At 47.1% G+C, this 27,375-nt stretch overlaps 1 protein-coding gene and 1 long non-coding RNA gene across 2 annotated transcripts; both read left to right on the forward strand.

Annotated features, from left to right (window-relative positions):
• Positions 1-11,173: 11,173 nt before the first annotated feature.
• On the forward strand, positions 11,174-24,982 carry LOC130519801 (craniofacial development protein 2-like). Its single transcript, XM_057023391.1, has 2 exons — positions 11,174-12,535; positions 24,740-24,982. Exons 1-2 carry the CDS (start codon positions 11,487-11,489, stop codon positions 24,810-24,812), a joined length of 1,122 nt encoding a protein of 373 aa, XP_056879371.1. The 5' UTR covers positions 11,174-11,486; the 3' UTR covers positions 24,813-24,982.
• On the forward strand, positions 21,942-23,235 carry LOC130519803 (uncharacterized). The gene is made up of 2 exons (XR_008948475.1): positions 21,942-22,491; positions 22,566-23,235. It is a non-coding gene; the product is annotated as an uncharacterized LOC130519803 (long non-coding RNA).
• Positions 24,983-27,375: the final 2,393 nt, after the last annotated feature.

The following is a 27,375-nucleotide window of genomic DNA, read 5'->3' on the forward strand; positions in this document are numbered from 1 at the left end:
GAGACGTTTGCTCTGGAAAGAACTTTAGAGCACATTCAGTGCTGCAGGATGAGGGGCTGGAAAAGGTGCCAGTTCTTTTCTCACTGCAGGGAACAGTTAAAAAAAGCAGCTTAAACTCTGAAAACATGAAAATGATACAGAGACATCATTGATTTATTGATTCAGTTGTTATCCAGAATGGATTAGAAATGTTCCTGTTTGATAAAAATGCAGTGAATTGGGATTATTTAACTACAACCTCTACAGATTATTTACCTTCATCACAGTCTCATCACTATTTCTGATGTTTCCTCAGGATGGACGAGGACAGAGCAGAGTCCACAGTGTCCAGCTGTGTGTCCCTGAAGAGTGACCGGTCCAAAGATGCACCAAAAATTCAGAAGTTCAGACAAAATGTAAGAAAACTAAAGCGTGATGATGTGTTTGTGTGGCACCCTTTAAACTTCAGTATTGGACCTCAAGGCTCACCTTTAAAGTAAGGTTTTCTGAACCACATAACTCTGCCTTAGAACATTTCACAACCATACAAAACATCATTTTGTGGGTATTAGCCTCTACTATCGTGAAAAATGAAATTCATCAGGTCCTTAAAATGAAACGGTGCACCAACATGTCAGGCGTTCGCTCCCATTAACTCCCATGTTAATTTTAGTGTGGTAAATCTTTTAAAACTGAAAATTGCTTCTGTTTTTAACTGGTCATTTCTCCTACATGGGTTAACATCATCTCACAAAAATTCCTAGGCATATATTTTAAAGTTTCCCAACAATATCCATCATTGCAGAGTGCTCCAGCTCTCCATTTAGATACGGATGTCCCCCGCCTCCCCCGGGACATGGTCAAAGCTCTCCCGGAGGGGTGAGTTGAAGCTCCTTCTGACAGGAGACTCCGCCAGCGTTCCCAGCAGACCCTCACAATACGTTTGGGTCTGGCGGGTCTGTCCGGCATCCTTCCCCACCATCGGAGCCAACTCACCACCAGGTGGGGATCAGTTGACAGCTCCACAAATCCGATGACACGACCACAAAGTCGATCATCGATCTGCGGCCTAAGGCGTCCTGGTGCCAAGTGCACATGTGGACGCCTTTATGCCTGAACAAGATGTTTGTTATGGACAATCTGAGACGAGCACAGAAGTCCAATACCCTCCTGGGCTACCACCTTATCGTGGTGGAGGGGTTTGCCTGTCCCAATGATCCTAGGAGCTCCGTTGTCTGGGGCTTTATGCCCCTGGTAGGGCCCCCCATGGCAAACAGGTCCTAGGTGAGGGACCAGACAAAGCGTAGCCCAGGACCCCCTAATGATGCTGAACAACATTGGTGCCAAGTTTCCCTTGCCCGGATGCAGGTCACCGGGGCCCCCTCTTGGAGCCAGGCCTGGGGCCGGGGCACGTTGGTGAGCGCCTGGTGGCCGGACCTCTGCCCAGGGAGTCCGGCCGGGCACAGCCCGAAGAGGCAACACGGGACCCCCTTCCCGTGGGCTCACCACCTGCAGGAGGGGCCAGGGGGGGTCGGGTGCATTGTGTGTTGGGTAGAGGCCGAAGGCAGGGACCTTGGCGGTCTGATCCCCGGCTGCATAAACTGGCTCTAGGGACATGGAATGTGACCTCTCTGGTGGGAAAGGAGCCTGAGCTGGTGCGCGAGGTTGAGAAGTTCCGACTAGATATAGTCGGCCTCACCTCGACGCACGGCAAGGGCTCTGGAACCAGTCTTCTCGAGAGGGGTTGGACTCTCTACCACTCTGGAGTTGCCGATGGTGAGAGGCGACGGGCAGGGGGGGCAATTCTGGTTGCTCCCCGGCTCAGTGCCTGGATATTGGAGTTTACCCCGGTGGATGAGAGGGTAGCCTCCCTTCGCCTTCGGGTGGGGGGACGGATCCTGATTGTTGTTTGTGCCTGTGGCCCAAACAGCAGTTCACCCTTTTTGGAGTCCTGAGAGGGAGTGCTGGAGAGTGCTCCTTCTGGGGGCTCCCTCCTCCTCCTGGGTGACTTCAATGCTCACGTCAGCAGCGACAGTGAGACCTGGAGAGGTGTGATTGGGAAGAACGGCCCCCTGATCTGAAATGTTCCTGTTTGATAAAAATGCAGTGAATTGGGATTATTTAATGACAACCTCTACAGATTATTTACCTTCATCACAGTCTCATCACTATTTCTGATGTTTCCTCAGGATGGACGAGGACAGAGCAGAGTCCACAGTGCCCAGCTGTGTGTCCCTGAAGAGTGGCCAGTCCAAAGGTGTAATAATAACCTTCAGAAGTTCAGACAAAATGTAAGAAAACTAAAGCGTGATGATGTGTTTGTGTGCCAGCTGTTAGTCACATTAACAGCAGCAGGTTGTGTTTATTATTGGAGATGTTTAACACTTAAACCTCAGACAGTCATATAGTTACATACTTAATGTGAATATTGTTGATTAGAAACAAGAATCATGTTTAAAACTGAAAGATGAATTCAGACATAAATGCTGGAACAATATTGAGTCTTGATCAGGTTCTTTCATCCTATAAATCAAAGGACTAATAGAGATGTGTTTCATAGTGAGAGGGGGGAGCACATCCTATCAAACTGGGACCAGTCAGCTCCACCAGGAGAGTCCTCTTGTTCACAATCTGGAAGCAGATCTGGAGATGCTGAAATGAAGCCCAAACAAAGTAAAATTGTTCAATATAAAATTGAACTTGTGATGTCATGAATTTGTAGTTGTGTTGATGATTTATTCTAGATGGAAATCATTGGTTTACTTATGTTCAGGAAGTGATCTGCAGGAGGTGATAGAAGGTCATAAGATGAGTCTGAAGAGAAGATGTGAACATGTGACTGAAGGAACTAATGAAGCAGGAAGTGGAACCCTGCTGAACAAGATCTACACTGAGCTCTACATCACTGAGGGACAAAGTGAGGAGGTGGACACACAACATGAGGTGAGACAGCTTGAGAGAACCTCCAAGAAGAACATCCAGGACACTCCAATCAAGTGCCAGGACATCTTCAAAGTCTTATCTGAGCAACAGAGACACATCAGAGTGGTTCTGACCAACGGTGTCGCCGGCGTTGGAAAAACCTTCTCAGTGCAGAAGTTCAGTCTGGACTGGGCAGAAGGTTTGGAGAACCAAGACATCAGTCTGGTGCTTCCGCTCTCATGCAGGGAGCTGAACTTGATCAGAGATGAGCAGCACAGTCTTCTCTCAATGCTTCATGTTTTCCATCCAACATTACAGAAGATCAGAGCAGAAGATCTGACTGTCTGGAAACTTCTGTTCATCTTTGATGGCCTGGATGAAAGCAGATTTTCACTGGGTTTCAACAACCACCAGGTCATCTCTGATGTCACACAAGTATCGTCCGTTGACGTGCTCCTGGTGAACCTCATCCAGGGGAACCTGCTTCCCTCAGCTCTCATCTGGATCACCTCCAGACCTGCAGCAGCCTATCAGATTCCTCCCTCGTGTGTTGACAGGATCACAGAAGTACGAGGCTTCACTGACTCCCAGAAGGAGGAGTACTTCAGGAGGAGGTTCAGTGATGAAGATCTGTCCAAGAGAATCATCTCACACATCAAGGCCTCCAGGAGCCTCCACATCATGTGTCTGATCCCAGTTTTCTGCTGGATCACTGCTATAGTTCTGGAGGACATGATGACCAGAGACCAGAGAGGAGAGCTGCCCAAAACCCTGACTGACCTCTACTCACACTTCCTGAGGGTTCAGATAAAGAGGAAGAAGCAGAAGTATGGAGGAAAGCAGAGACCAGAGGAACTGACTGAGGCTGACAAAGAACTCCTTCTGAAGATGGGTCGGCTGGCGTTTGAACATCTGGAGAAAGGAAACATCATGTTCTACTCAGAAGACCTGGAGCAATGTGGACTGGACGTCTCCGAGGTGTCGGTGTACTCAGGAGTTTGTACAGAGATCTTCAAAAGAGAGAGTGTGATCTTCCAGAAATCAGTCTACTGCTTTGTTCATCTGAGCATTCAGGAGTTTCTGGCTGCCGTCTACATGTTCCACCTTTACACCATCAGGAATAAAAGGATTATGGAGTCTTTCCTAAAATATTTGAAACCAAACGACTTTTTCCGGTTTGCTGGGTTGTTAAATAACGATCCAGCCACATCTCTTGATGACTTCCTCAGGAGAACACTAATGAAATCTCTCAAAAGTAAAAATGGCCACCTGGACTTGTTTGTTCGCTTCCTTCATGGTCTCTCTCTGGAGTCCAATCAGAGGATCTTGGGTGGACTGTTGGATCAGAGGGACAGCCACCCAGAAACCATCCAGAAGGTCCTCAACAACCTGAAGGAGGAGAACAGTGATAAAATCTCCCCAGACAGAAGCATCAACATCTTCCACTGTCTGACGGAGATGAAGGATCAGTCAGTCCATCAGGAGATCCAAGAGTTCCTGAAGTCAGAGAAGAAATCAGAGAGGAAACTGTCAGAGATCCACTGTTCAGCTCTGGCCTACCTGCTGCAGATGTCAGAGGAGGTTCTGGATGAGCTGAACCTGCAGCAGTACAACACCTCAGATGAGGGACGATGTCGCCTGATTCCAGCTGTGAGGAACTGCAGGAAGGCCGAGTAAGTAAAGATTTTTGGGGCCGGACATCGGCGTTTAAATCAAGCGAGTGGATCATGTCAGGTAGCAATACCCCCTCCAGTGGTCATTCCTTCAATTCTTTATCTCCATTGCAGCGTCCATAAATTAAAAAAAACAACAATTCATTCAGAAATGTTCAACACTGGCTGGATATAAGTTCAAAGTTCAATCCAGACAAATCAACATAAGGCAGGAATAATAGGAGCCACAAGTTAACTATCATGAAATTACTGTCATGTCATTAAATAACTTTTGTTTGTTTGTATACATCGTATTCAAACAAAAGAAAAACACATTTTAACTAATGACACGTGACTATTTTGCTTCATTTGTTCAACGTAAAAACAGCCGGCCTCGTTGGTTTAAATGGGTGTTTTAGGTCTTTGTGGCGTTTCCGTTTGGAGCCTTTATGTGACCCACAAAGTTGTTTGACCCTTTCCACACCGTTAGGTGGCAACTTCATCACTAGCAACAAAAGGTGCAGTGAAAATGATTTGAAGGGAAACAGGCAGATATAACAGAAGCTGAGGGCAATCGATGCAACCAGAGACTCTGATGTCATCGATCGGATCGCTGAATTAAGACTTGACGCACCATCGTACAAATTGGATGAAATGCAAAATATCCAAAGAGCCGATAGATAGATAAAAAGATGCACGTTTCTTTAAACCATTTGCTATAATCATTTTAAATATTGAGTAATTATGAGCTGTTCTAAAATAAGACAAATGTTAAGAATAATTCAGTTGCATTTCAGATCTGATGGTCGTTCAAACTGTTGCTCTACGGTGTTGAATTTAGCTTTTCCAGGAAATGAGCTACATTTGTGTTTGGGTAGATTCTCAGATAAGTTGATTAGAAATCCCAAAGTTTGACTCACTATTTTTGTTTCATACACAACAGACTGTCTGATAGTCTTCTTTCAACGAGTCATTGGGAAGTTGTGGCCTCAGCAATGACGTCAAACCCTTCTCATCTACGGGAGCTGAGCTTGAGCAAGAACAAAAACCTGACGAATGCCATAGTAAAGTTACTGTCTTCTGCAATGATGCATCCAAACTGCAGACTGGAGACGCTCAGGTCAGGAGGCCTCTGTTGGTCTTTTCTAAATTTCTTTACATTTTCTGCTTTTCTCTTCATTTTCATATTTAGAAATGTGTTTTTATTTCCCCCATTTATTGGTTTTCCAGGTTGTCGCACTGCAGTTTATCAGATCTTAGCTGTGACTCTCTGGCCTCAGCACTGAGGTCCAATCCCTCCCATCTGAGGGTTCTGGAGCTGAGTGAGACCAAGCTGCAGGATCCAGGAGTGAAGCTGCTCTGTGGTTTTCTCCAGGATCCTCTCTGTGAGCTGGAGACTCTCAGGTCAGCTTTCTTTTATCTTCGACATAACAACTAAACAATGAAAGGCTTCAAGATAAACTCCATTGACTTTTGGAGAAGAGAAGTGTAGTATGAATTTAAATGAGCCTTTGAAAGTCAATTTTACAGATACTTTTGAACTATGTTGTTGCTGTAATATCCCAGTTTATCAGTGGGGGGCCAGAGCTCTCCTGACTCCAAGGGCCCTGATTAAATAATGAAATAAAATGAAATAATGATTTTAAGCAAGTGTAATATGACTTTTCCTCCAATAAGAGATCATTTCTTGCCATGATTCCTTTTCCAGACTGAGTGGCTGCAGTTATCAGAGACCAGCTGTGACTCTCTGGCCTCGGCGCTGAGGTCCAATCCCTCCCATCTGAGAGATCTGGACCTGAGTCTTAACCAGCTAAAGGATCCAGGAGTGAAGTTGTTCTGTGGTTTTCTCCAGGATCCTCTCTGTAAGCTGGAGACTCTCAGGTGAGTCAGAGATGATCCAGTACTTTCCCAGGTGTAACTAGTTAGACAATAAATGTTTACATGTTTGATCTTTGTTATAAACGTAGTGTTACAGTTCTCAGAAAAAAGACCACACAGGACAGATTTGCAGTATTAAATTGGTTGTGGAAATCTGTCCCATGTGAGGATGGTCATCAATGACTAGAAAGGAAGTATCAGTTGTAGATTTGTCTTGTTTTATTTTAGGCTGGCCACAAAACCGCCCAAACATTCAGACAAATCAAAAATGGTTCTTCCTGTCCTTTAAAGATCAGAAGGAAAACTAGAAACCCCAAAAAGAAAGCTGCTGCAGTGTGCCATGCCCCTTCTCTACTGAGAAAAGCCATCCCAAAAAAGAGAAAAGCCCAAGTGTGAAGTGAGCACCCTGTTAAACCTTGGTACCGAAAGCCTGCAGTCATTCTCATCTTAGGTGGCTTCATTCCAGCCAGAAGCCCAAACCTGCCTCCCTCTTAAAGGGGCAGCAGGTCAGTCCAACCACAGAAACCTTCATGAAGATCTGAAGCTTTCAGCATCCACAATTGTTGCACCTCACTTCCATTGGAGTCCAAATCAGAAGTCAACAAGTTGATTCTACACCGATTCTACACAATGCAACCATTTTAAAAATGTTTCCATGCATAAGTTTTTACACATTTTTATATAAATCTGTTTGTTCATTGCCTCCTTCTGTTGTAATGATCATGAAAGAAAATGACCTTATTTGAGTTTTTCTCCTCTCAAATATGACTTTCTATGAACGATGCAATAAATGCAGCTTGCAATCTAAGACAATATGGAAGTATGTGTATATAATAGTAGTGGAAGTAGCTCATAAAATAATACATTTGCTCTTCTATTCGAATCTTTCTATGTTATTAAAGAAAAACCTGCTCTTAGTCAACAAAATCTAAGACATCAGCCAAAAATCCTAATTTTCTATAATATAATATAAAACAGTAGAGAAGACTCTTTCTGCAGAGACACTGGTGGCAGGAATGCAGAAGTATCACCTGCTCAACTTGGAAGGTGGAGCAGAAACCACCAGCTGAGAAGGTCCTCAGCGAGAGGAAGTGGTGGAGAACCATGAAACTTGCTAAGCTCCACCTCAGCTCCAGAGACGGGCTGAGCTGGAGCTGTGGCACCAGGTATCGCCCAGAAGAGCCTCCAACAAACAAGCTCTTCTCTTGGGAGGAGAGGGCTTTGAATCTCAGCTCAGTGTGCTTGTCTCTAGTAGGTGGCAGCTGCACCTTTTCCTGAGGTCCTTGTTGATGCCCTGAGGGGAATTGATGCTCCTGCAATGTTTTCTGGCAGCATTGAGCTTGCAGTGGGGCAATCAAACACACTGTGGGGTGGCTCTCTTTCCTTCTCTCATCTGGAGAACAAGTAACACCAGCTGCCAATCATTGTTGGAGAAATGTGCAGTCAGGGGAACGATGCGTCCAGACTATAGCCACCCTTCCAGCATCCAGCAGTGTCTAAAACCTTTGATTTGGTTTCACCAGAGAGTGTAGGGATTGCAGGGTCGCTGCAGCATCGCCCACAAGCTGTCAGGAGTGGGTCGCTTTGTCCCAACTCCTGACAAGAGTTGAGTGCTATTGAGAAATGTGGTCTCACAAACTTGGAAGGGATTTTGACCTACACACACTTTACATACGGTGTAGATCTTGTCCAACCGCCCTGAAAGAACCCAAAATAGGAACATACAGCAGATAAGCCGGTGCAGGACCAGAGGTTTGTTGCTTGTAAGCTGTGTTTTGCTCTGGTACATGTTGATTTTTATTTGTCTTCTCTCAAAATAATTGTTATTTTAGACTAAGTGACTGCAGTTTATCCAAGACCAGCTGTGATTCTGTGGCCTCAGCTCTGAAGTCCAACCTCTCCCATCTGAGGGTTCTGGACCTGAGCTTCAACACGTTGCAGGATTCAGGAGTGAAGCGGCTCTGTTCTGGACTGGAGAGTCCAAACTGTAAACTGGAGAGGCTCAGGTCAGTCTTCATTTTTCTACCTATATACCAGCTGCTAAGATGGTGAAGTGAGGCTGTTCTCAACACTGCTGTGATGCACCACATTAAAAAAATTCCTTGTAATATTGTGAATTCAGGTCTGACCCAACTAAGAACTAACGTAGGTTTAGTACTGACGCAGATAACATGCAGACCTGCACCGTATAACCTTATCCTGCATTTTTCAGATTGTTTTGCTGTAGTTTATCAAAGATCAGCTGTGGCTCTCTGGCCTCGGCGCTGAGGTCCAATCCCTCCCATCTCAGAGAACTGGACCTGGGTGGGAACCAGCTGAAGGATTCAGGAGTGAAGCTGCTCTGTGGTTTTCTTCACTTTCCAAACTGCCGACTGGAAACTCTGAGGTAAACACCATTCACAAAAATGTCCATTATTCCATCCGAGGGTCCTCACACTTTCTGAGTGTGTGTGTTGTACCCAGTTCCTTCAGGAGGGAGGGCCACACGGGGACCACTTATTCATGATAAATTGATTTAAGGACAATGAAAAAGCTGACAGATGGTAACCAAAATTAGACAAAACTACGTGAGGGTGATGGTAGACACCAGCCAACGAGGAGGGAGATGGTGAGGGAGACAGGAAGTCATCTAAGACAGGTTGTGCCTTTAAAGATGAGCCACAGGTGAGATGGATCTCCATGATGAGATGGGAGGGAAAGAGGTGGGGAGAACCTGGGAAGAGTGAGGGCCAGAACAATATATATTCTCCTCTGGAACAGTGCAAACCTGAGCGGTTGGAATTGTGGTCATTACATATTACTATCATTTTTTAACCTGTAACTAAATTAAATATTTACAGATCATGCCTTTGATTAATGTTTCAGATTAATACTGGTTTCACTTATAACCTTATATAAAAGTTTCCCTTCTTTATTTAGATTAAGGGACTGCAGGTTATCAGAGATCAGCTGTGACTCTCTGGCCTCGGCGCTGAGGTCCAATCCCTCCCATCTCAGAGAACTGGACCTCAGGCTCAACAATCTGCAGGATTCAGAGCTGAAGCTGCTGTCTGATCTCGTAGAGAATCCACACTATGGGCTGGAGACATTGAGTCAGTAGCTGGTTGAAGCCAGTCAACTCCCGCTCATCTGCTGCATCACTCACTGACCACTGGTGAAGAGCATCTGTGGAAACATCTGCCGTCTACTCCCTCCATAGATGAAAAATTCAGTTTTTAAAAAGCGGTGGTGGACTTTCAGGAGATCAGTCGATGGTCGACAAAGCAGAAGCAGCTTCGCCTTGAAGTTAAATTAGTTCCTGGTATCACACAATGCATCTTTATAAAGTTCTAAATGGCTCCTCGGCCACTCTTAGAAGCATGGAAACATTCTCTTAATTGTCTCTTCAAATGTCTGTATTATACGTTACTATTTTACATCATGCCTTCAGAATCTTTAGGGTTTAGTATTTACAGTCTCTGTGACATGGAGCATTGGAATATTTCAGCTGCAGCCAGCAAAAACCCATCAGAATGACGGCTATCGGTGGGAACCGCAGCTCATTTGACTTTAGTCAATCTGGTAAATGTTATATGATTTATTGCAATCTAATAAAAACAAATAATAAATGTGGGAAATAGGAAATAAAAAGAAGCAAAATGACCAAATAAAACTTCCATGAATACTGTAAATTTAAAGATGTCAAGAATGGAATATCAGCTTAAATGGAATCAAACATAAAGTGAAAAGGCCTCCTTTAAGTTTACTGCAAAAATAAACACAAAATCAAGAGCGACACGCGCCAAAAACGTCTCATTCTCTCTTTTGTCTCCACTCATTCTTTTATATTCTCTTAAGATAATGGGGACGGGGTCGTGTGATAACAAACCAACCTAATTGGGGACTATATTTTTGTTGCAAGAACTTTGGCTCTTCAGAAATTTCTATGTTGGCTTCCACAGATTGTGCATCCACTAAAAACTCAGTGTTTTTGAGGAACTCCCAGGAGCGGCTGGAGTGGAGGCCAATGACGCTATAGCTACATATAGGTACATATAGATCACCGTTATCCTCAACCCAAAACACTACCAGTTGGCGCAGCAATACTAAAGATAGGAGGTTGTGGTCGTTGCGCAGACGCGGAGTGATATCACGCACACGTGGATGGAGGGCCAAATAAAAAATGTAGCTCCAAGCCGAGGGCCAGACTGATTGAATGTTCATTGAAACATTTTAAAATGACCGCATATAGTCTAGTGCAGGGGTCACCGACCTTTTTGAGACGGAGAGCTACTTCCTGGGTACTGAATCATGTGAAGGGCTACCAGTTTGATACACACTTCTGAAATAGCCAATTTGCTCAATTTACCTTTAACTAAATGTCATTATTAATAGTTAATGATATTCATCTCTGCAAAGACACTGATCATGTTAATGATTTCTCACAATCAATATCAACAATGATTTAACAAGATCGGGAACAGATAAATATCAATATGCAACACTTTATTTCTATATTTTGTCTTAGTGCAAGTGTTTTTCAAATTGAAAAACAAAAGTTCAAAACCATTTTAAAATGATCACTTCTCCAACAGTCCTAGGAAATCACAATGTCCCATTTTTACCAGCCACTGACATTTTTTAACAAATCATGAATTACTTTGCACCACGTTTGTACAAATAATAAATCATGTAAAATACAAAGATAAACTTTCAGATTTTAAAATAAATCTGATTACGTTTTGAACTTCACACTTAACCCCTCCCTGGGCTGCCACCTTATCGTGGTGGAGGGGTTTGCGTGTCCCAATGATCCCAGGAGCTCCGTTGTCTGGGGCTATATGCCCCTGGTAGGGCCTCCCATGGCAAACAGGTCCTAGGTGAGGGACCAGACAAAGCGTAGCCCAGGACCCCCTAATGATGCTGAACAACATTGGTGCCAAGTTTCCCTTGCCCGGATGCGGGTCACCGGGGCCCCCTCCTGGAGCCAGGCCTGGGGGCGGGGCACGTTGGTGAGCACCTGGTGGCCGGACCTCTGCCCATGGAGTCCGGCCGGGCGCAGCCCGAAGGGGCAACATGGGACCCCCTTCCCGTGGGCTCACCACCTGCAGGAGGGGCCAAGGGGGTCGGGTGCATTGTGTTTTGGGTAGCAGCCGGAGGCAGGGACCTTGGCGGTCTGATTCCCGGCTGCACAAACTGGCTCTAGGGACATGGAATGTCACCTCTCTGGTGGGAAAGGAGCCTGAGTTGGTGCACGAGGTTGAGAAGTTCCGACTAGATATAGTTGGCCTCACCTCGACGCACGGCAAGGGCTCTGGAACCAGTCTTCTTGAGAGGGGTTGGACTCTCTACCACTCTGGAGTTGCCGATGGTGAGAGGCGACGAGCAGGGGTGGCAATTCTGGTTGCTCCCCAGCTCAGTGCCTGTGTATTGGAGTTTACCCCGGTGGATGAGAGGGTAGCCTCCCTTCGCCTTCGGGTGGGGGGACGGATCCTGACTGTTGTTTGTGCCTATGGTCCAAACAGCAGTTCAGCGTATCCACCCTTTTTGGAGTCCTTAGAGGGAGTGCTGGAGAGTGCCCCTTCGGGGGGCTCCCTCGTCCTCCTGGGTGACTTCAATGCCCACGTTGGCAATGACAGTGTGACCTGGAGAGGTGTGATTGGGAAGAACGGCCCCCCTGATCTGAACCCGAGTGGTGTTTTGTTATTGGACTTCTGTGCTCGTCTCAGATTGTCCATAATGAACACCTTGTTCAGACATAAAGGCGTCAACATGTGCACTTGGAACCAGGACGCCTTAGGCCGCAGATCGATGATCGACTTTGTGGTTGTGTCATCGGATTTGCGGCCGCATGTTCTGGACACTCGGGTGAAGAGAGGGGCGGAGCTGTCAACTGATCACCACCTGGTGGTGAGTTGGCTCCGATGGTGGGGAAGGATGCCGGACAGACCTGGCAGGCCCAAACGTGTTGTGAGGGTCTGCTGGGAACGCCTGGCAGAGTCCCCTGTCAGAAGGAGCTTCAACTCACGCCTCCGGGAGAGCTTTGACCATGTCCCGGGGGAGGTGGGGGACATTGAGTCCGAGTGGACCGTGTTCCGTGCCTCCATTGTTGAGGCAGCTGACCGGTGCTGTGGCCGCAAGGTGGTTGGTGCCTGTCGTGGCGGCAATGCCCGAACCCGCTGGTGGACACCAGCGGTGAGGGATGCCGTCAAGCTGAAGAAGGAGTCGTATCGGGCCTTACTGGCCTGTGGGACTCCTGAGGCAGCAGATGGGTACCAGCGTGCCAAGCGGAGTGCAGCTACGGCGGTTGCCGAGGCAAAGACTCGGGCATGGGAAGAGTTCAGTGAGGCCATGGAGAACGACTTTCGGACGGCTCTGGTTCTGGACCACCATCCGGCGTCTGAGGAGGGGGAAGCAGTGCACTGTCAACACTGTGTATAGTGGTGATGGTGTGCTGCTGACCTCAACTCGGGATGTTGTGGACCGGTGGAAGGAATACTTCGAGGACCTCCTCAATCCCACCAACACGCCTTCCAGTGAGGAAGTAGGTGTCTGGGGACCTGGAGATGGGCTCTCGTATCTCCGGGGCTGAAGTTGCCGAGGTAGTTAAAAAACTCCTCGGTGGCAAGGCCAAGGGGGTTGATGAGATCCGCCCAGAGTCCCTTAAGGCTCTGGATGTTGTAGGGCTGTCGTGGTTGACTCGACTCTGCAACATCGCGTGGACATCACGGGCAGTGCCGCTGGATTGGCAGACCGGGGTGGTAGTCCCTCTTTTTAAGAAGGGGGACCGGAGGGTGTGTTCCAACTATAGGGGGATCACACTCCTCAGCCTCCCTGGTAAGGTCTATTCAGGGGTACTGGAGAGGAGGGTCCGCCGGATAGTCGAACCTCGGATTCAGGAGGAGCAATGTGGTTTTCGTCCTGGGCGTGGAACAGTGGACCAGCTCTACACCCTCAGCAGGGTCTTCGAGGGTGCATGGGAGTTTGCCCAACCAGTCCACATGTGTTTTGTGGACTTGGAGAAGGCATTCGACCGTGTCCCTCGGGGGGTCGTGTGGGGGGTCCTCCGAGAGTATGGGGTGTCGGGCCCGCTGATACGGGCTGTCCGCTCCCTGTACGATCGGTGCCAGAGTTTGGTCCGAATTACTGGCAGTAAGTCGAACTCGTTTCCGGTGAGGGTTGGCCTCCGCCAGGGCTGCCCTTTGTCACCGATTCTGTTCATAATTTTTATGGACAGAATTTCTAGGTGCAGTCATGGTGTTGAGGGGATCCGGTTTGGTGACCTCAGGATCGCGTCTCTGCTTTTTGCGGATGATGTGGTCCTGTTGGCTTCATCGGCCCGTGACCTCCAACAATCTCTGGATCGGTTCGCCGCCGCCTGTGAAGTGGCTGGGATGAAAATCAGCACCTCCAAATCCGAGGCCATGGTTCTCGACCGGAAAAAGGTGGAGTGCCTTCTCTGGGTAAAGGAGGAGATCCTGCCCCAAGTGGAGGAGTTTAAGTACCTCGGGGTCTTGTTCACGAGTGAGGGAAGAATGGAGCAGGAGATCGACAGGCGGATCGGTGCGGCGTCCGCATTACTGCGGATGCCGCACCGATCCGTTGTGGTGAAGAGAGAGCTGAGCCGAAAGGTGAAGCTCTCGATTTACCGGTCGATCTTCGTTCCTACCCTCACCTATGGTCATGAGCTTTGGGTAATGACCGAAAGAACAAGATCACGGGTACAAGCGGCTGAAATGAGCTTCCTCCGTAGGGTGGCTGGGCTCTCCCTTAGAGAGGGGGAGAAGCTCTGCCATCCGGGAGGAGCTCGGAGTAGAGTCGCTGCTCCTCCGCGTTGAGAGGAGCCAGATGGGGTGGCTTGGGCATCTAGTCAGGATGCCCCCTGGACGCCTCTCTGGTGAGGTGTTCAGGGCATGTCCCTCCGGTAGGAGACCCCCGGGGAGACCCAGGACACGTTGGAGAGACTATGTCTCTCGACTGGCCTGGGAACGCCTGGGGATCCCTCCGGATGAGCTGGAGGAGGTAGCTGGGGAGAGGGAAGTCTGGGCTTCTCTCCTTAGGCTGCTGCCCCCGCGACCCGACCCCGGATAAGCGGTAGAGGATGGATGGATGGATGGACTTCACACTTAAGTCTGCAGATTTTTTCACATTAACATTTTAACATAAACAATTGTTACATTTTACAAACACATTTAACAAATTCTGAAGGAGACACCAAATCTGGTGTCCGTTTCTTTGTCCGTTGGGGGAAGCCTGGCGTTGCTGCGGTTACCAGTGTGTTGTCCTCTGGTGGGGAACTTGACAGTGCAGCTCTGAGTGAGTCTGGCAGATGTGCATCAGGGAGGCGTCTTCTGTGTTGGTTCTTGATGAAGTTCATGTCAGAAAAGGCTGATTCACAAAGAGAGGTTGAACCAAAAAGGCTTGCAACCTCCATAGCTGCTGTACATTCACCACTGTACTTTTCTGTGTCAACAAGGCACCAAAAGTTTGGTGCAGCCTGAGAGGCTTTGAGCTGCAGCTCATTTCACAATGTTCCAATTTCAATTTGCATCTGTGCAGCATCCAGGCTGAAGGTTGCACTGAACTGCTGAGCAATGCATGATATGTCCACGTTCATGAAAGGGTTAGAAATGAATGACACACATGGCTCAAGCTGATCCAGGTCCCAAAACCTGTTCTCAAACTCTTGCCCAAGTCTTTTTATGAGCTGAGAGCACTTTTCTGCGCTTTAGTCCAAAGCCTCACGTGCAGAAGCGTTGTCTCTCAGCACCATCTGCACAGAGGGGAAGTGCAGCACCTTTTGTCTGTAAATGCACAGAGAAAATGTTCATCTTGGCTTTAGATGCATTTACAGCACTGATCCCATCAGCAACAGTCTCACCTTTGCCTTGCAGCTCCCAGTTCAAACTGTTCCGTTTCCCAGTAATGTCCGTTAAAAATGCACGGTCCAGTGTCCAGCCAGTGTCCTCCAGCAGCGCGGCGTCTTCCCCTCTGGACTGCATGAACTCTTTTATTTCACTCAAAAGGGACAAAAAAGGAAGCAAAATCCGTCCCCTGCTGAGCCATCGGATTTCTGTGTGTAGCAGCAGGTCACCATATCAGCTGGCAGCTCCTCCAACAGAACCTTGAATGTTCTGAGCTGTTTGGCTCTGGAGCGGATGCTGTTTCTGATCTTCACCACAGGAGTCATCACGTGCTCAAAGCCCATCACTCTGGCACATGAGGCCTACAGACAGCAGGAGCCCCGTCTGTAGTGGGCCGCTCACAGCAGGAGCCCCGTCTGTAGTGGGCCGCTTACAGCAGGAGCCCCGTCTGTAGTGGGCCCCTCACAGCGGGAGCCCCGTCTGTAGCAGGAGCCCCGTCTGTAGTGGGCCGCTCAAGGCGGGAGCCCCGTCTGTAGCAGGAGCCCCGTCTGTAGTGGGCCGCTCACGGCAGGAGCCCCGTCTGTAGCAGGAGCCCCGTCTGTAGTGGGCCGCTCACGGCGGGAGCCCCGTCTGTAGCAGGAGCCCCGTCTGTAGTGGGCCGCTCAAGGCGGGAGCCCCGTCTGTAGTGGGCCGCTCACGGCGGGAGCCCCGTCTGTAGCAGGAGCCCCGTCTGTAGTGGGCCGCTCACGGCGGGAGCCCCGTCTGTAGCAGGAGCCCCGTCTGTAGTGGGCCGCTCAAGGCGGGAGCCCCGTCTGTAGCAGGAGCCCCGTCTGTAGTGGGCCGCTCAAGGCGGGAGCCCCGTCTGTAGCAGGAGCCCCGTCTGTAGTGGGCCGCTCAAGGCGGGAGCCCCGTCTGTAGCAGGAGCCCCGTCTGTAGTGGGCCGCTCACGGCGGGAGCCCCGTCTGTAGCAGGAGCCCCGTCTGTAGTGGGCCGCTCAAGGCGGGAGCCCCGTCTGTAGTGGGCCGCTCACGGCGGGAGCCCCGTCTGTAGCAGGAGCCCCGTCTGTAGTGGGCCGCTCACGGCGGGAGCCCCGTCTGTAGCAGGAGCCCCGTCTGTAGTGGGCCGCTCAAGGCGGGAGCCCCGTCTGTAGCAGGAGCCCCGTCTGTAGTGGGCCGCTCACGGCGGGAGCCCCGTCTGTAGCAGGAGCCCCGTCTGTAGTGGGCCGCTCAAGGCGGGAGCCCCGTCTGTAGTGGGCCGCTCACGGTGGGAGCCCCGTCTGTAGCAGGAGCCCCGTGTGTCGTCACTGATACCAGCTTTTCCAGCGGCACTTTTTTCTCCAGCAAAAACTCCTTCACCGCGTTATATATGTCAACTCCCCTCGTTATATATGTCAACTCCCCTCGTTATATGTGTCAACTCCCCTCGTTATATGTGTCAACTCCCCTCGTTATATGTGTCAACTCCCCTCGTTATATATGTCAACTCCCCTCGTTATATTTGTCAACTCCCCTCGTAGTTGTCTTTAGGGGCAGTAGTGTGAGAAGTTCTTCTCGTGTGGAGAAAGAAACTTTCGTGGTGAAAATGATCTGTCTTCTTTCTTTTTTCTGCCATCTTTTTATGGGTCATTCGTCTCCTCGTTTTGGCTGCGCCCGCTCGGCTGTTTGGTCGTAGCGATCTGCGTAGACGCTACGTTTTGGTCATGCGCATCATACTGACCTTTGAACTATACTAGGTCAAAGTTTATTTATATTAAACATTTTTATTAATATATTGTTATTTCCAGTTTATGTGATTTAAACAAGAATCGCAAACAAAATAAATGAGATGCAGCTCATTGGTCAGTGGTGCTATTTGAGCTATTTTTAGAACAGGCCGGTGGGCGACTCATGTGGTTCTGACGGGCGACCGGGTGCCCGCGGCAACGTGTTGGTGACCCCTGGTCTAGTGAAGCAAACTGAACCAACTGAAAACCTAACAAATATTTTACAATATGATCAGATAAATAAAGCAATAGTTTCTTATGGCTCTGTCAGTCATTTTTAATATTCAAGAGGCACAAAAGACAAATTTTTTCTATAAAAATCCCCAAAACATGAACATTAAATGAATGAAGCGGTATTATTCAAGGCACCATCAGTAGATTTTCTCATTTAGCAAAAGTGGGCTAAATTTACTTCAAAGAAAAAAAATTATAACAGCAATTTTCTATCATTCACTCAGCTGAAATATTTTTAGAACATAATTGGATTGAAATACAATAACATAAAGTGCAAAAATCTATGAACCAAAAACAACACTTTCTTCAAGGAAAAGGCACATGTGCAGTGAAAAATATTGAACTTTTAAACTTGAGCTGAGTAATAATTGTCAGTGTGTTATTGCACCTTAATGTTCACTTGTTTGAGGCTGATACTTGGTGGTGTCTCATCTTTTGGACGAGTTCATCAATGTTGGGGGTCCGGCTCTGAGCTGAGGAACTCCTCACAATTGAGTGAAGGTGTTCAGCAGGAAGTCCACTTCTGTGTGATGTTTTGTTCAGCTTCATCAAAGAAAGCAGTTGTTCCCGCAGGTCTGTGCTGCCCAACACAGGCAACGTTGGAGCAGCCTGGATGTGTGTCGGGGAGGAAACGGGCAAACTCCGCAGCACCCACTGCCCCATGTGTTGCCTTCAGGGCATCACTGCATTGGAGCTCAATCACCTCCATTTGGAGCTTTGGTGCTGAGCTTTCCACCTCAACCTCAAACGGACGGCTGAGCAGTTCAAACCTGCTTTTTGGTGCTTTTAAGTCAGTGACTCGGCGTGGGAAGTCAGCGGCGAGAACACTCATTTAATCAGCAAACTGTGCGCTCGGGAACACGCTGGTAGAGAGCTTCTCTTTCAGGGTCTGGCAGCTGGGAAAGTGGTTCAAGTTTCCTTTGTGCATCTGTGCCTCCCACAGAGTGCGTTTGGTTCTAAAGGCCTTCACTGTACTGTACATATCAGAGGGGACACCACCCCGACCCTGCAGCTGCAGCTTCATTGCATTCAGATGAGTCGGAATGTCCCACAGAAAAGCCGTTTCACACAAGAACCTTTGGTCTGGGAGTTGAGTTGTGTCTTTCCCTTTGCTGTCCAAGAACATCCGATCTCCTCAGGAAGCTGGAAACATCTCTGCAGCACCTTTCCCTGGCTTAGCCATCGCACCTCAGTGTGATGGGGCAAATCACCACGCTGCGTTTGCCACTGGCTCAGAAACGCCTTGAACTGGCGCTGAATTAAACCTTTGGCTCTGATAAAGTTCCCTGCGTGCGTGATGGTGAACATTCCATGTTCCATGTTCAGGGCTTCAGCACACAACGATTCCAGGTGTATGATGCAATGATGAGCTGTCAGTTCAGCCGTCACGTTTTCCTCCTGCATCTTCTCCCGTATCTTGGCCACCAGTCCACTCCTGTGTCCACACATGGCAGCTGCTCCGTCTGTTGTCCAACCCACCAGTTTTTCCCGAGGCAGCTCCATCTCATTTCCACATCTTGACACCTCCTCATACAAATCCTGTCCTGTGGTTGTGCCGTGCACAGGACGTAACGCCAGGAACTCCTCTGTCACGTTGAGGCTGGAGTCCCCTCTAATGTCGCTGCTCTCATCCACAGCCAGGGAAGATGCCATGAAATCTTTCCCCTTTTTCTCCAGCTGCTCTTTTAGATTGAGGGACAACAATGGTGTTTCTGCTCAGGCTCCCGTTTAAAAAGAGTTGCCTTTTGTCTGGGCAAACTTGCTCACAAACTTTAAGCATGCAGTGTTTGATGGAATCCCCCTCTGGAAATGGCCGGGCTGATTGAGCGATCTCTTCTGCCAGAATCAAACTGGCCTTGACAGCAGCCTCGCTTTGAGATTTGGCTTTTCTGAACAGAGCCTGTCCAGATTTGAGGCCTGGTTTTAACTCCTCAACCTTCTGTAGCTTTTGTTCCATGTCCATATTCTTGTCTTTGTCCGCGTGTTTAGCTTCATGATGCCGTCTCAGATGATATTCTTTCATTACCGCCACCCTTTCTCCACTCAGAAGACACCCAGGTTTCCCAGCTGCCTCCGTGAACATGTGCTCCCACTCCCACCTTGTTTGAACCCCCGGTTCTCAGTGTCCACCTTCCCTTTTGCCATTTATGGGTATCTGAACGTTAACTTTTGCTGTTATGCTAATGACTACTGATAAATAATTAAATGAAGCCACCTCCCGCTCAGACTGTCACCGTTGCATTGTGGGAAATGTTGTATTGGCCTGTGTAAAACATCTGCGGCCTGTGGGCCGGTTCTAATAATAAATCAATATCATCCCAGGGGCCATAGAAAACCCTCGACCTTGACTCTGACATATGAGCTTTAAATGATTTCTTTTGACTCCCATTTATTTGGCTGTTTGGATATCATCTTTGCTAGTGTGTGTGCACGCGCACGCTCTGTGGAACTGGCATAAAGGATGTTAAAATTAGTCTAAATTAAATAAAAATTCATCCATTCATCATTCCCAACAGGCGGTGTTTGATTAGAAACTCTTTCTGAACTCTGGTGCTCTGAAACATCTCCGCTTCCATTTTCAGCTGTTTTTATTCTCAATAACATCAAATCATCCATCCATCCAAATCGTGGTCCTCTTGGACCACCAAAGGACAAACACTTTCCATTTAGCACGGACAAAAAAACCCAAATCCTGTTTAGCAATAAAGCTGTGGGGAGAGTTTGAGGAGCGTTTCTGAGGAACACGCTGCCATATTGGGTCCAAGCTGCTGGGGTTTTTGTTGTTTCCAGGTGAATCGGTGGGCAGCGGCGTTACCGTCTGTCTCTGCCCCCCCCCCCCCCTCTCCCCGTGGTCGTGGTCACGCCGGGCATCTTTACTGGTCCCGTTTTAAACAGGTTCTGTTGGGAACAGGTGTTCTCCAGAACTGTATTTCAGGCTGCTGTGCTGAAGGGCTGTTTTCAGTAGCAATAGAGCCAGAGTGTGCCTGCTCCATATGAACCCCCCCAGGCCGTGCTTTCCTCCTGGCTGAGCCATAATCAGCTCTGGATGGACTGGTTCACGCTTGGACTGAGTCAAGATTTGATAGCTTGACTGATTCTTACAGTTTTTGATCAAACCCCCATCTGCTGATTCCAGGAGATCTTTAAAGGATCTCAGAGCTTCAGATTTATGAAGCCTGCTCAGCCCCCGGCAGCGCTGATGAAACCATTTCATTCAAACTTGTGTATAAACACTTAATACACGCGTGTGCGTGTATGTAGACTTTTTAGTACTTTGGGTTCAGATACTTTTTAGTAATTTGCAGATTCGTGTCTGTATATAAACCAGATCCTCCTGTAATAAAGAACTAAAGGCTGACTGTTGTCACGTGACCTGTCTCCGTCTGTGTCCGATGATGGAACCTTCCTGTAACATCTGGTGCACAGAAAAAGCAAAACAGCTCACAGAACTGGTCCAGTTCAGACCCAAAAATGACAATAAATAATGAAAATGTGACACAGTAGAAAAATGGACGAACTTTCTATTGGTCATTGACAGTTTCACTCATTTTCATCAGAATTCATCAAAAATATTTAAACCAACAAACTACACACAGAACCGCAAAGTTTAGAGCTTAAAGGGAGCGACAGGTGAAGATTTAAAGCTCAACGCAGCTGAAGAAGTTCCAAAAAGGAGAAATATCATGTGGTGCTTTGCCGCCACCCGGTGGACACGTGTGGAACTGCAGACAATAGTTAAACGCGCTCCTCCTGGACTCCAGGGCTGCAGAAATATGCTGCTTTTACAAGTCTTTCTAAATCTGTGAAGCATCATAAATCGTATTTATTTAACTAGGTTTATTTAACTAATTCAGTTGCATAGTCAGTTTTAATTTAAATGCAAAAACATATTTAAGGCATTAAAATAGCAAAACTTTTAATCTTGAACCCTCCCAGAATGCTTTTATAGTAGTGGAATATTAATCAACAGCCATAAAGTTGTTCATTAACAGAGGAAAAAGGAAAGGTAAAAGTATTCCGTTCAGACTGAGCAGGAAGACTGAAGACCGCTGTAAAATCCAATAGCTGCCCTGACATGCAAACATTAGTTAACTTTACTAGGTTATCAAAAATATGCATATGTTACTGGTATTTATTAAGTAACAGTCACTTGCATGGTGAAAAACGCAAAATACTTAGTGTTTAGAGTGAAGATTACTTTATTTATAGTTAAGCTAACTCGCAACAATAAGTAGCCACTCACACTGCGCATTCAAAGAAGAAGTGCGCCTGCGCAGTAACAACATAAAAAATAAAAAAATACAGGAAGCTGGGGCTCCAGCAGTGCTTAGAGGGCTGAAGAAAACTTCCCCTGACATCTTACCTGCAAGGTGGTGAGTAGATGATGACTATATTTTCATTTTTGGGTGAACTGTTCCTTTAAGGGGTTATAACCACCAGCAGTAGAAACGTTTTTGACAAAGTGCTGCACCTTCATTAGATTAAATTGAGAGACCGTTCTTACTTCAAATCTCCTTTGAAAATATTTCTTGCAGATGCATTGGAACTGTAAGCAGTGCCTCTTTTCCGCAGACAAAAGAGGAAAGTTGTTAAAACACTGTCGCCTAAAACATGGAGGTTTTACTCGGCAACAACCAACACCATGCCTTCATATGGATTGCTTGTGCGTTTTCAAATCTTTTAATGCACTCAAAGTTCATTTATCTGTTTGGCATTCTCAATCAGACATTGGACAAGCAAGTAAACCCACAGTTGCGTTTCATTGCCAGTTATGTGAATTCATAGAGCCCTGCACTGAAGATGAGTTTTTCAAACATTTACGCACTCATTTAAAACTTAAACAAAGAGTTCTATGTCCATACGAAGGCTGCACATTTCAGAGCAGTGTATATGCAACATTTAATGCACATAAAAGTCGAGTCCACAGTGGGGAGAAGCCACCTTTGTCTCTTTTTGTCGTGTTTGCCATGCAACGTGCCTTTAACTATTGATTGTGTGGCAGGGCGTGGCCTGCCCTCCGAACAGGTGCCATATGGAGGTAGTGCCTTAATTGGTGGGTGGGGAGAAAAGGTTTATATAAGGCTCTGCCTCCAGCTGGCTTTAGTTGTTTTCCCCCTTCGACGGGACGGCGGGGTCGCGGCTTATCTGGGCGGTTCGACCAACAGAAACCGTTTTACAACGCTTTGCCGTAAGGGCACGCGCGCTAGTCTGCACTGGGCAGGTAAGGCGCAGCAATGCGCGTCACTGACTCCCCCACTCAGTCGATAAACGTTAATGGGGCTGTTCTTGCTGCAGGTGGCTGCCGGCTGGCGTCGGTGGGTCGCGTGGCCCCAGCGGGAACCCTTCACGGAGTGGTGGCGCCACCAAACACAGTCGGCACGGACTTCCTCGCGTACTGGACCCACTGCTGCTTTGGCTCGGTCCCGCTTTCGGGACTCTCTCCTGTTCGCTCTCGCTCTCTCTCTCGCCCCCCTTCGCTCGGGGGACGGCGCTGAGACGTAGTGGTGCCGCCGAGGCGACCACGGAGCTGTTGCTTTCATTTTAGACTCTTAACAGTGCGTGTAAATCGTATCAACTGGCATTTACTCTTTTAGGTTTTGTTCTGTTCGTTTCTTGTTTGATGTGGTCTTGTTGGTCACAATTTATTTGCCTGTCTGTGTGAGGTGTGTGTGCGTGTGTGCTCGTCGCGTCAATTGTTACCGCTGGAACTTTAATTGTTCTCTTTTCTTTGTGGACAGGTGCTGCGGGCCACGGCGGGGACCCAACCCCTGGTGGAGGGCGTTTTCCTCACCCCTCGTGTGTAGTTTTGTTTGCAGTAGCACGGGTGTTTTTAGTTTGTTTCTCCCCTAATTGCGTTTTACCTGCCGGTGGGGCCCCAGCCCTGTCCACCCCTTTTGTTTGACTTTTGTACAGCCGAGTTATTTTTGTGTTTTAATTTAATAAAATTGTAGTGCCTAACCCTCAATCCTGTCTCTGCCTCTGGAACAGAACCTTATCTGCGCGTGCCTGTTTTCCGGTTAATTCCTGGGGTGAAATTCCCCAGGTGGCGTGGTCGTTAACCGTTCCACCTCTCTCCACCCCGCCACAATTGGAACTTTATAATTTAATTGCTCACTTCTTTTTGTATCAACCCCACTTTTGTCATTCAATCTATATTTCACTTATTGATCTTGCGTTATTCCTCGTGCCACCTTCACTTTTCCCTGGTTCAGAATTCCATTTCCATACCCTAGACTGGAACGTGACACCTACAGATCAAAAAGTTGACAGTTTGATTCCGCACCCAAAACCGAACATCTGTCAGACGAACTCCAGTTGTTTCCCAGTATTTCAGTTAAAACGTGGACCAAATTGTTCTGAAGAGAGGCGCTTGTGCTGGATATGACGCGATCCAACCACAAACACGTGACGTGTAGAGGAAGAAGAAGCGAAAGTGAAAGTTCTCAACTTCGGGCTCCATCCTGAGTGACCGCGCCCTGATGGAAAACCTCTAATATTCAGGTAGCATTTGGTTCTTTCACTGCTGTCGTCTCGAATCAATGTTCCGCTGCGAGATGCGGCTTAATAAGCTGCGTGTTCGCAATGAGCGTGCGCGTGTTTCGGAGGCACATTGCGGCTGGTCGACGGGAATGTTGTGACGGATGATCAAACTTTGTAGCGTGTTTCCTCTAACTGCGTTTTCCGCTAACCCTGAGCCAACATTTTAGAGGTTGAGGAAGCACATTTTAATACTCACAATAAGTAACAATATTATTTGCAGTTAGTGGAAAAATCCACGGAAAGAGGGACACAAACGCGACAGTTTTAGCCTCCTCTCTTTGTCCCTCCACCAGGGGGACAATCAGTCCTTTATTTAAAAAAGGAGAGTATGTAAAGAGGGAGAGATCAAGGCATTCCATTTTATTGTTTTAACAACTGGTTCTTTGTGGAATATGAATTTATTATGGATTTATGAAATGTGTTCTGTTTTGAATAAAGCAGTCAAGAAAATGAAACGAAACCTAAACCCATGGTGTTTTCATATTTTTGGTCCTGTACATGTGGTCAGATAAGATTAGTCTGAGCAGAATTGGGTGTTTTTTGCCCTTTGCTGTGTGTCATCTATTCTATTCAGCATGTTGGGTTGCTTGACTTCTGTTGGGTTGTGTCAACTTGATCATCACTTCTGAGATATTGACACACCTTTTTCCTGAGGCTGGCTCCAATGCTGCCAACACACCTGGCCATGGATATGGTGGGACTTCTGTGATGAGTGGGGTCAGAGGTGGTGGACAAGCTCTGCTCCAAAACAAGCTTGCTAGATATGTTTGGGATCTCCTCCGCCACAACCACCAGCTGCAACTAGTAGCTGTGCACGCCATGCAGAGTTTTGACCTCTAGGTCAGGCTACAGATGTTTTTTCCAGCACCATCATGTGTTGGTGAGAAACATGATGCGCCTGATCAAAAAAGCTGCTTGTAATCTGACAGACGAGCCATGATGAGATGTCAAGGTGCGTTGTTGAAAATGAAGATCCTCTTCTTGGAATCCTGTCTGAGATGACAGAAGATGATGCTGCATTTGACCCACTTTGATGATGTGATGACTTATTTCTGTTTAGTTTTGAATGCATTCTCATCTTATTTGTTGAATTTAATGTTGAGAACTGACATCTTGAAAGAATTTAGGTTTTCTTGTAAACCATAACCAGATAAAAAATGATTTAATTTGTATTTGTGTGCGTCCGTCTAATGCCACCGCACCTTTTGAAACACCCAGGAGAAACATTTTTTCCACAACTATTTTATATTTAACATGGTGTAAACTTTTAAGATGTCCCAAAACTTTTTTCCAATATATATGTGGCCTGTATGATGTACAGGGTGACATCATATAATAGATTTTGATGTGAATGAGCCGACAATACGTCATTGGACAGACCTCTGCTTGTCTTCATACTGAGAATCATGTTCTTTAATCTTATTTTCTGTGTCAGCAGACTGTTCCTGCTTAACCGTTTAGACTCACATTTAAAAATGAGCGAATGTGTGATGGAAGAGGAAGAGAGAGCAGAGTCCACAGTGTCCAGCTGTGTGTCCATGAAGAGCGACAGGTCCAAAGACCGCCCTGAAACCTTCGGTACTGGACCTCAAGGCTCACCTTTAAAGTAAGGTTTTCTGAACCACATAACTCTGCCTTAGAACATTTTACAACCGTACAAAACATAATTTTGTAGGTATTAGCCTCTACTATCGTGAAAAATGAAATTCATCAGGTCTTTAAAATGAAACGGTGCACAGTCCTTTCACCATGTTGGCCTGTGGAAAACCAGTGTTGTCGGGCCGATGGACCAGCATCCCCGTCGTTGCCGGACCACCGTTGGCCACCAGTTGGGTTTTGGGATCAAAGTGGGGGCGTTTCCTGTATCCGGTTCTCCTCACGGATCCATGACTACAACATGTTGCTGCAAGTGCAGAGACGTTTGCTCTGGAAAGAACTTTAGAGCACATTCAGTGCTGCAGGATGAGGGGCTGGAAAAGGTGCCAGTTCTTTTCTCACTGCAGGGAACAGTTAAAAAAAGCAGCTTAAACTCTGAAAACATGAAAATTATACAGATACATCATTGATTTATTGATTCAGTTGTTATCCAGAATGGATTAGAAATGTTCCTGTTTGATAAAAATGCAGTGAATTGGGATTATTTAACTACAACCTCTACAGATTATTTACCTTCATCACAGTCTCATCACTATTTCTGATGTTTCCTCAGGATGGACGAGGACAGAGCAGAGTCCACAGTGTCCAGCTGTGTGTCCCTGAAGAGTGACCACTCCAAAGATAAAATAATAGACTTCAGAAGTTCAGACCAAATGTAAGAAAACTAAAGCGTGATGATGTGTTTGTGTGCCAGCTGTTAGTCACATTAACAGCAGCAGGTTGTGAGTTTATTATTGGAGATGTTTAACACTTAAACCTCAGACAGTCATATAGTTACATACTTAATGTGAATATTGTTGATTAGAAACAAGAATCATGTTTAAAACTGAAAGATGAATTCAGACATAAATGCTGGAACAATATTGAGTCTTGATCAGGTTTTTTCATCCTATAAATCAAAGGACTAATAGAGATGTGTTTCATAGTGAGAGGGGGGAGCACATCCTATCAAACTGGGACCAGGCAGCTCCACCAGGAGAGTCCTCTTGTTCACAATCTGGAAGCAGATCTGGAGATACTGAAATGAAGCCCAAACAAAGTAAAACTGTTCAATATAAAATTGAACTTGTGATGTCATGAATTTGTAGTTGTGTTGATGATTTATTATAGATGGAAATCATTGGTTTACTTATGTTCAGGAAGTGATCTGCAGGAGGTGATAGAAGGTCATAAGATCAGTCTGAAGAGAAGATGTGAACATGTGACTGAAGGAACTAATGAAGCAGGAAGTGGAACCCTGCTGAACAAGATCTACACTGAGCTCTACATCACTGAGGGACAAAGTGAGGAGGTGGACACACAACATGAGGTGAGACAGCTTGAGAGAACCTCCAAGAAGAACATCCAGGACACTCCAATCAAGTGCCAGGACATCTTCAAAGTCTTATCTGAGCAACAGAGACACATCAGAGTGGTTCTGACCAACGGTGTCGCCGGCATTGGAAAAACCTTCTCAGTGCAGAAGTTCAGTCTGGACTGGGCAGAAGGTTTGGAGAACCAAGACATCAGTCTGGTGCTTCCGCTCTCATGCAGGGAGCTGAACTTGATCACAGATGAGCAGCACAGTCTTCTCTCACTGCTTCATGTTTTCCATCCAACATTACAGAAGATCAGAGCAGAAGATCTGACTGTCTGGAAACTTCTGTTCATCTTTGATGGCCTGGATGAAAGCAGATTTTCACTGGGTTTCAACAAGCATCAGGTCATCTCTGATGTCACACAAGTATCGTCAGTTGAGGTGCTCCTGGTGAACCTCATCCAGGGGAACCTGCTTCCCTCAGCTCTCATCTGGATCACCTCCAGACCTGCAGCAGCCCATCAGATTCCTCCCTCGTGTGTTGACAGGATCACAGAAGTACGAGGCTTCACTGACTCCCAGAAGGAGGAGTACTTCAGGAGGAGGTTCAGT

The sequence above is a fragment of the Takifugu flavidus genome, unplaced genomic scaffold (assembly GCF_003711565.1).
Source record: "Takifugu flavidus isolate HTHZ2018 unplaced genomic scaffold, ASM371156v2 ctg211, whole genome shotgun sequence".
Classification (NCBI taxonomy): domain Eukaryota; kingdom Metazoa; phylum Chordata; class Actinopteri; order Tetraodontiformes; family Tetraodontidae; genus Takifugu; species Takifugu flavidus.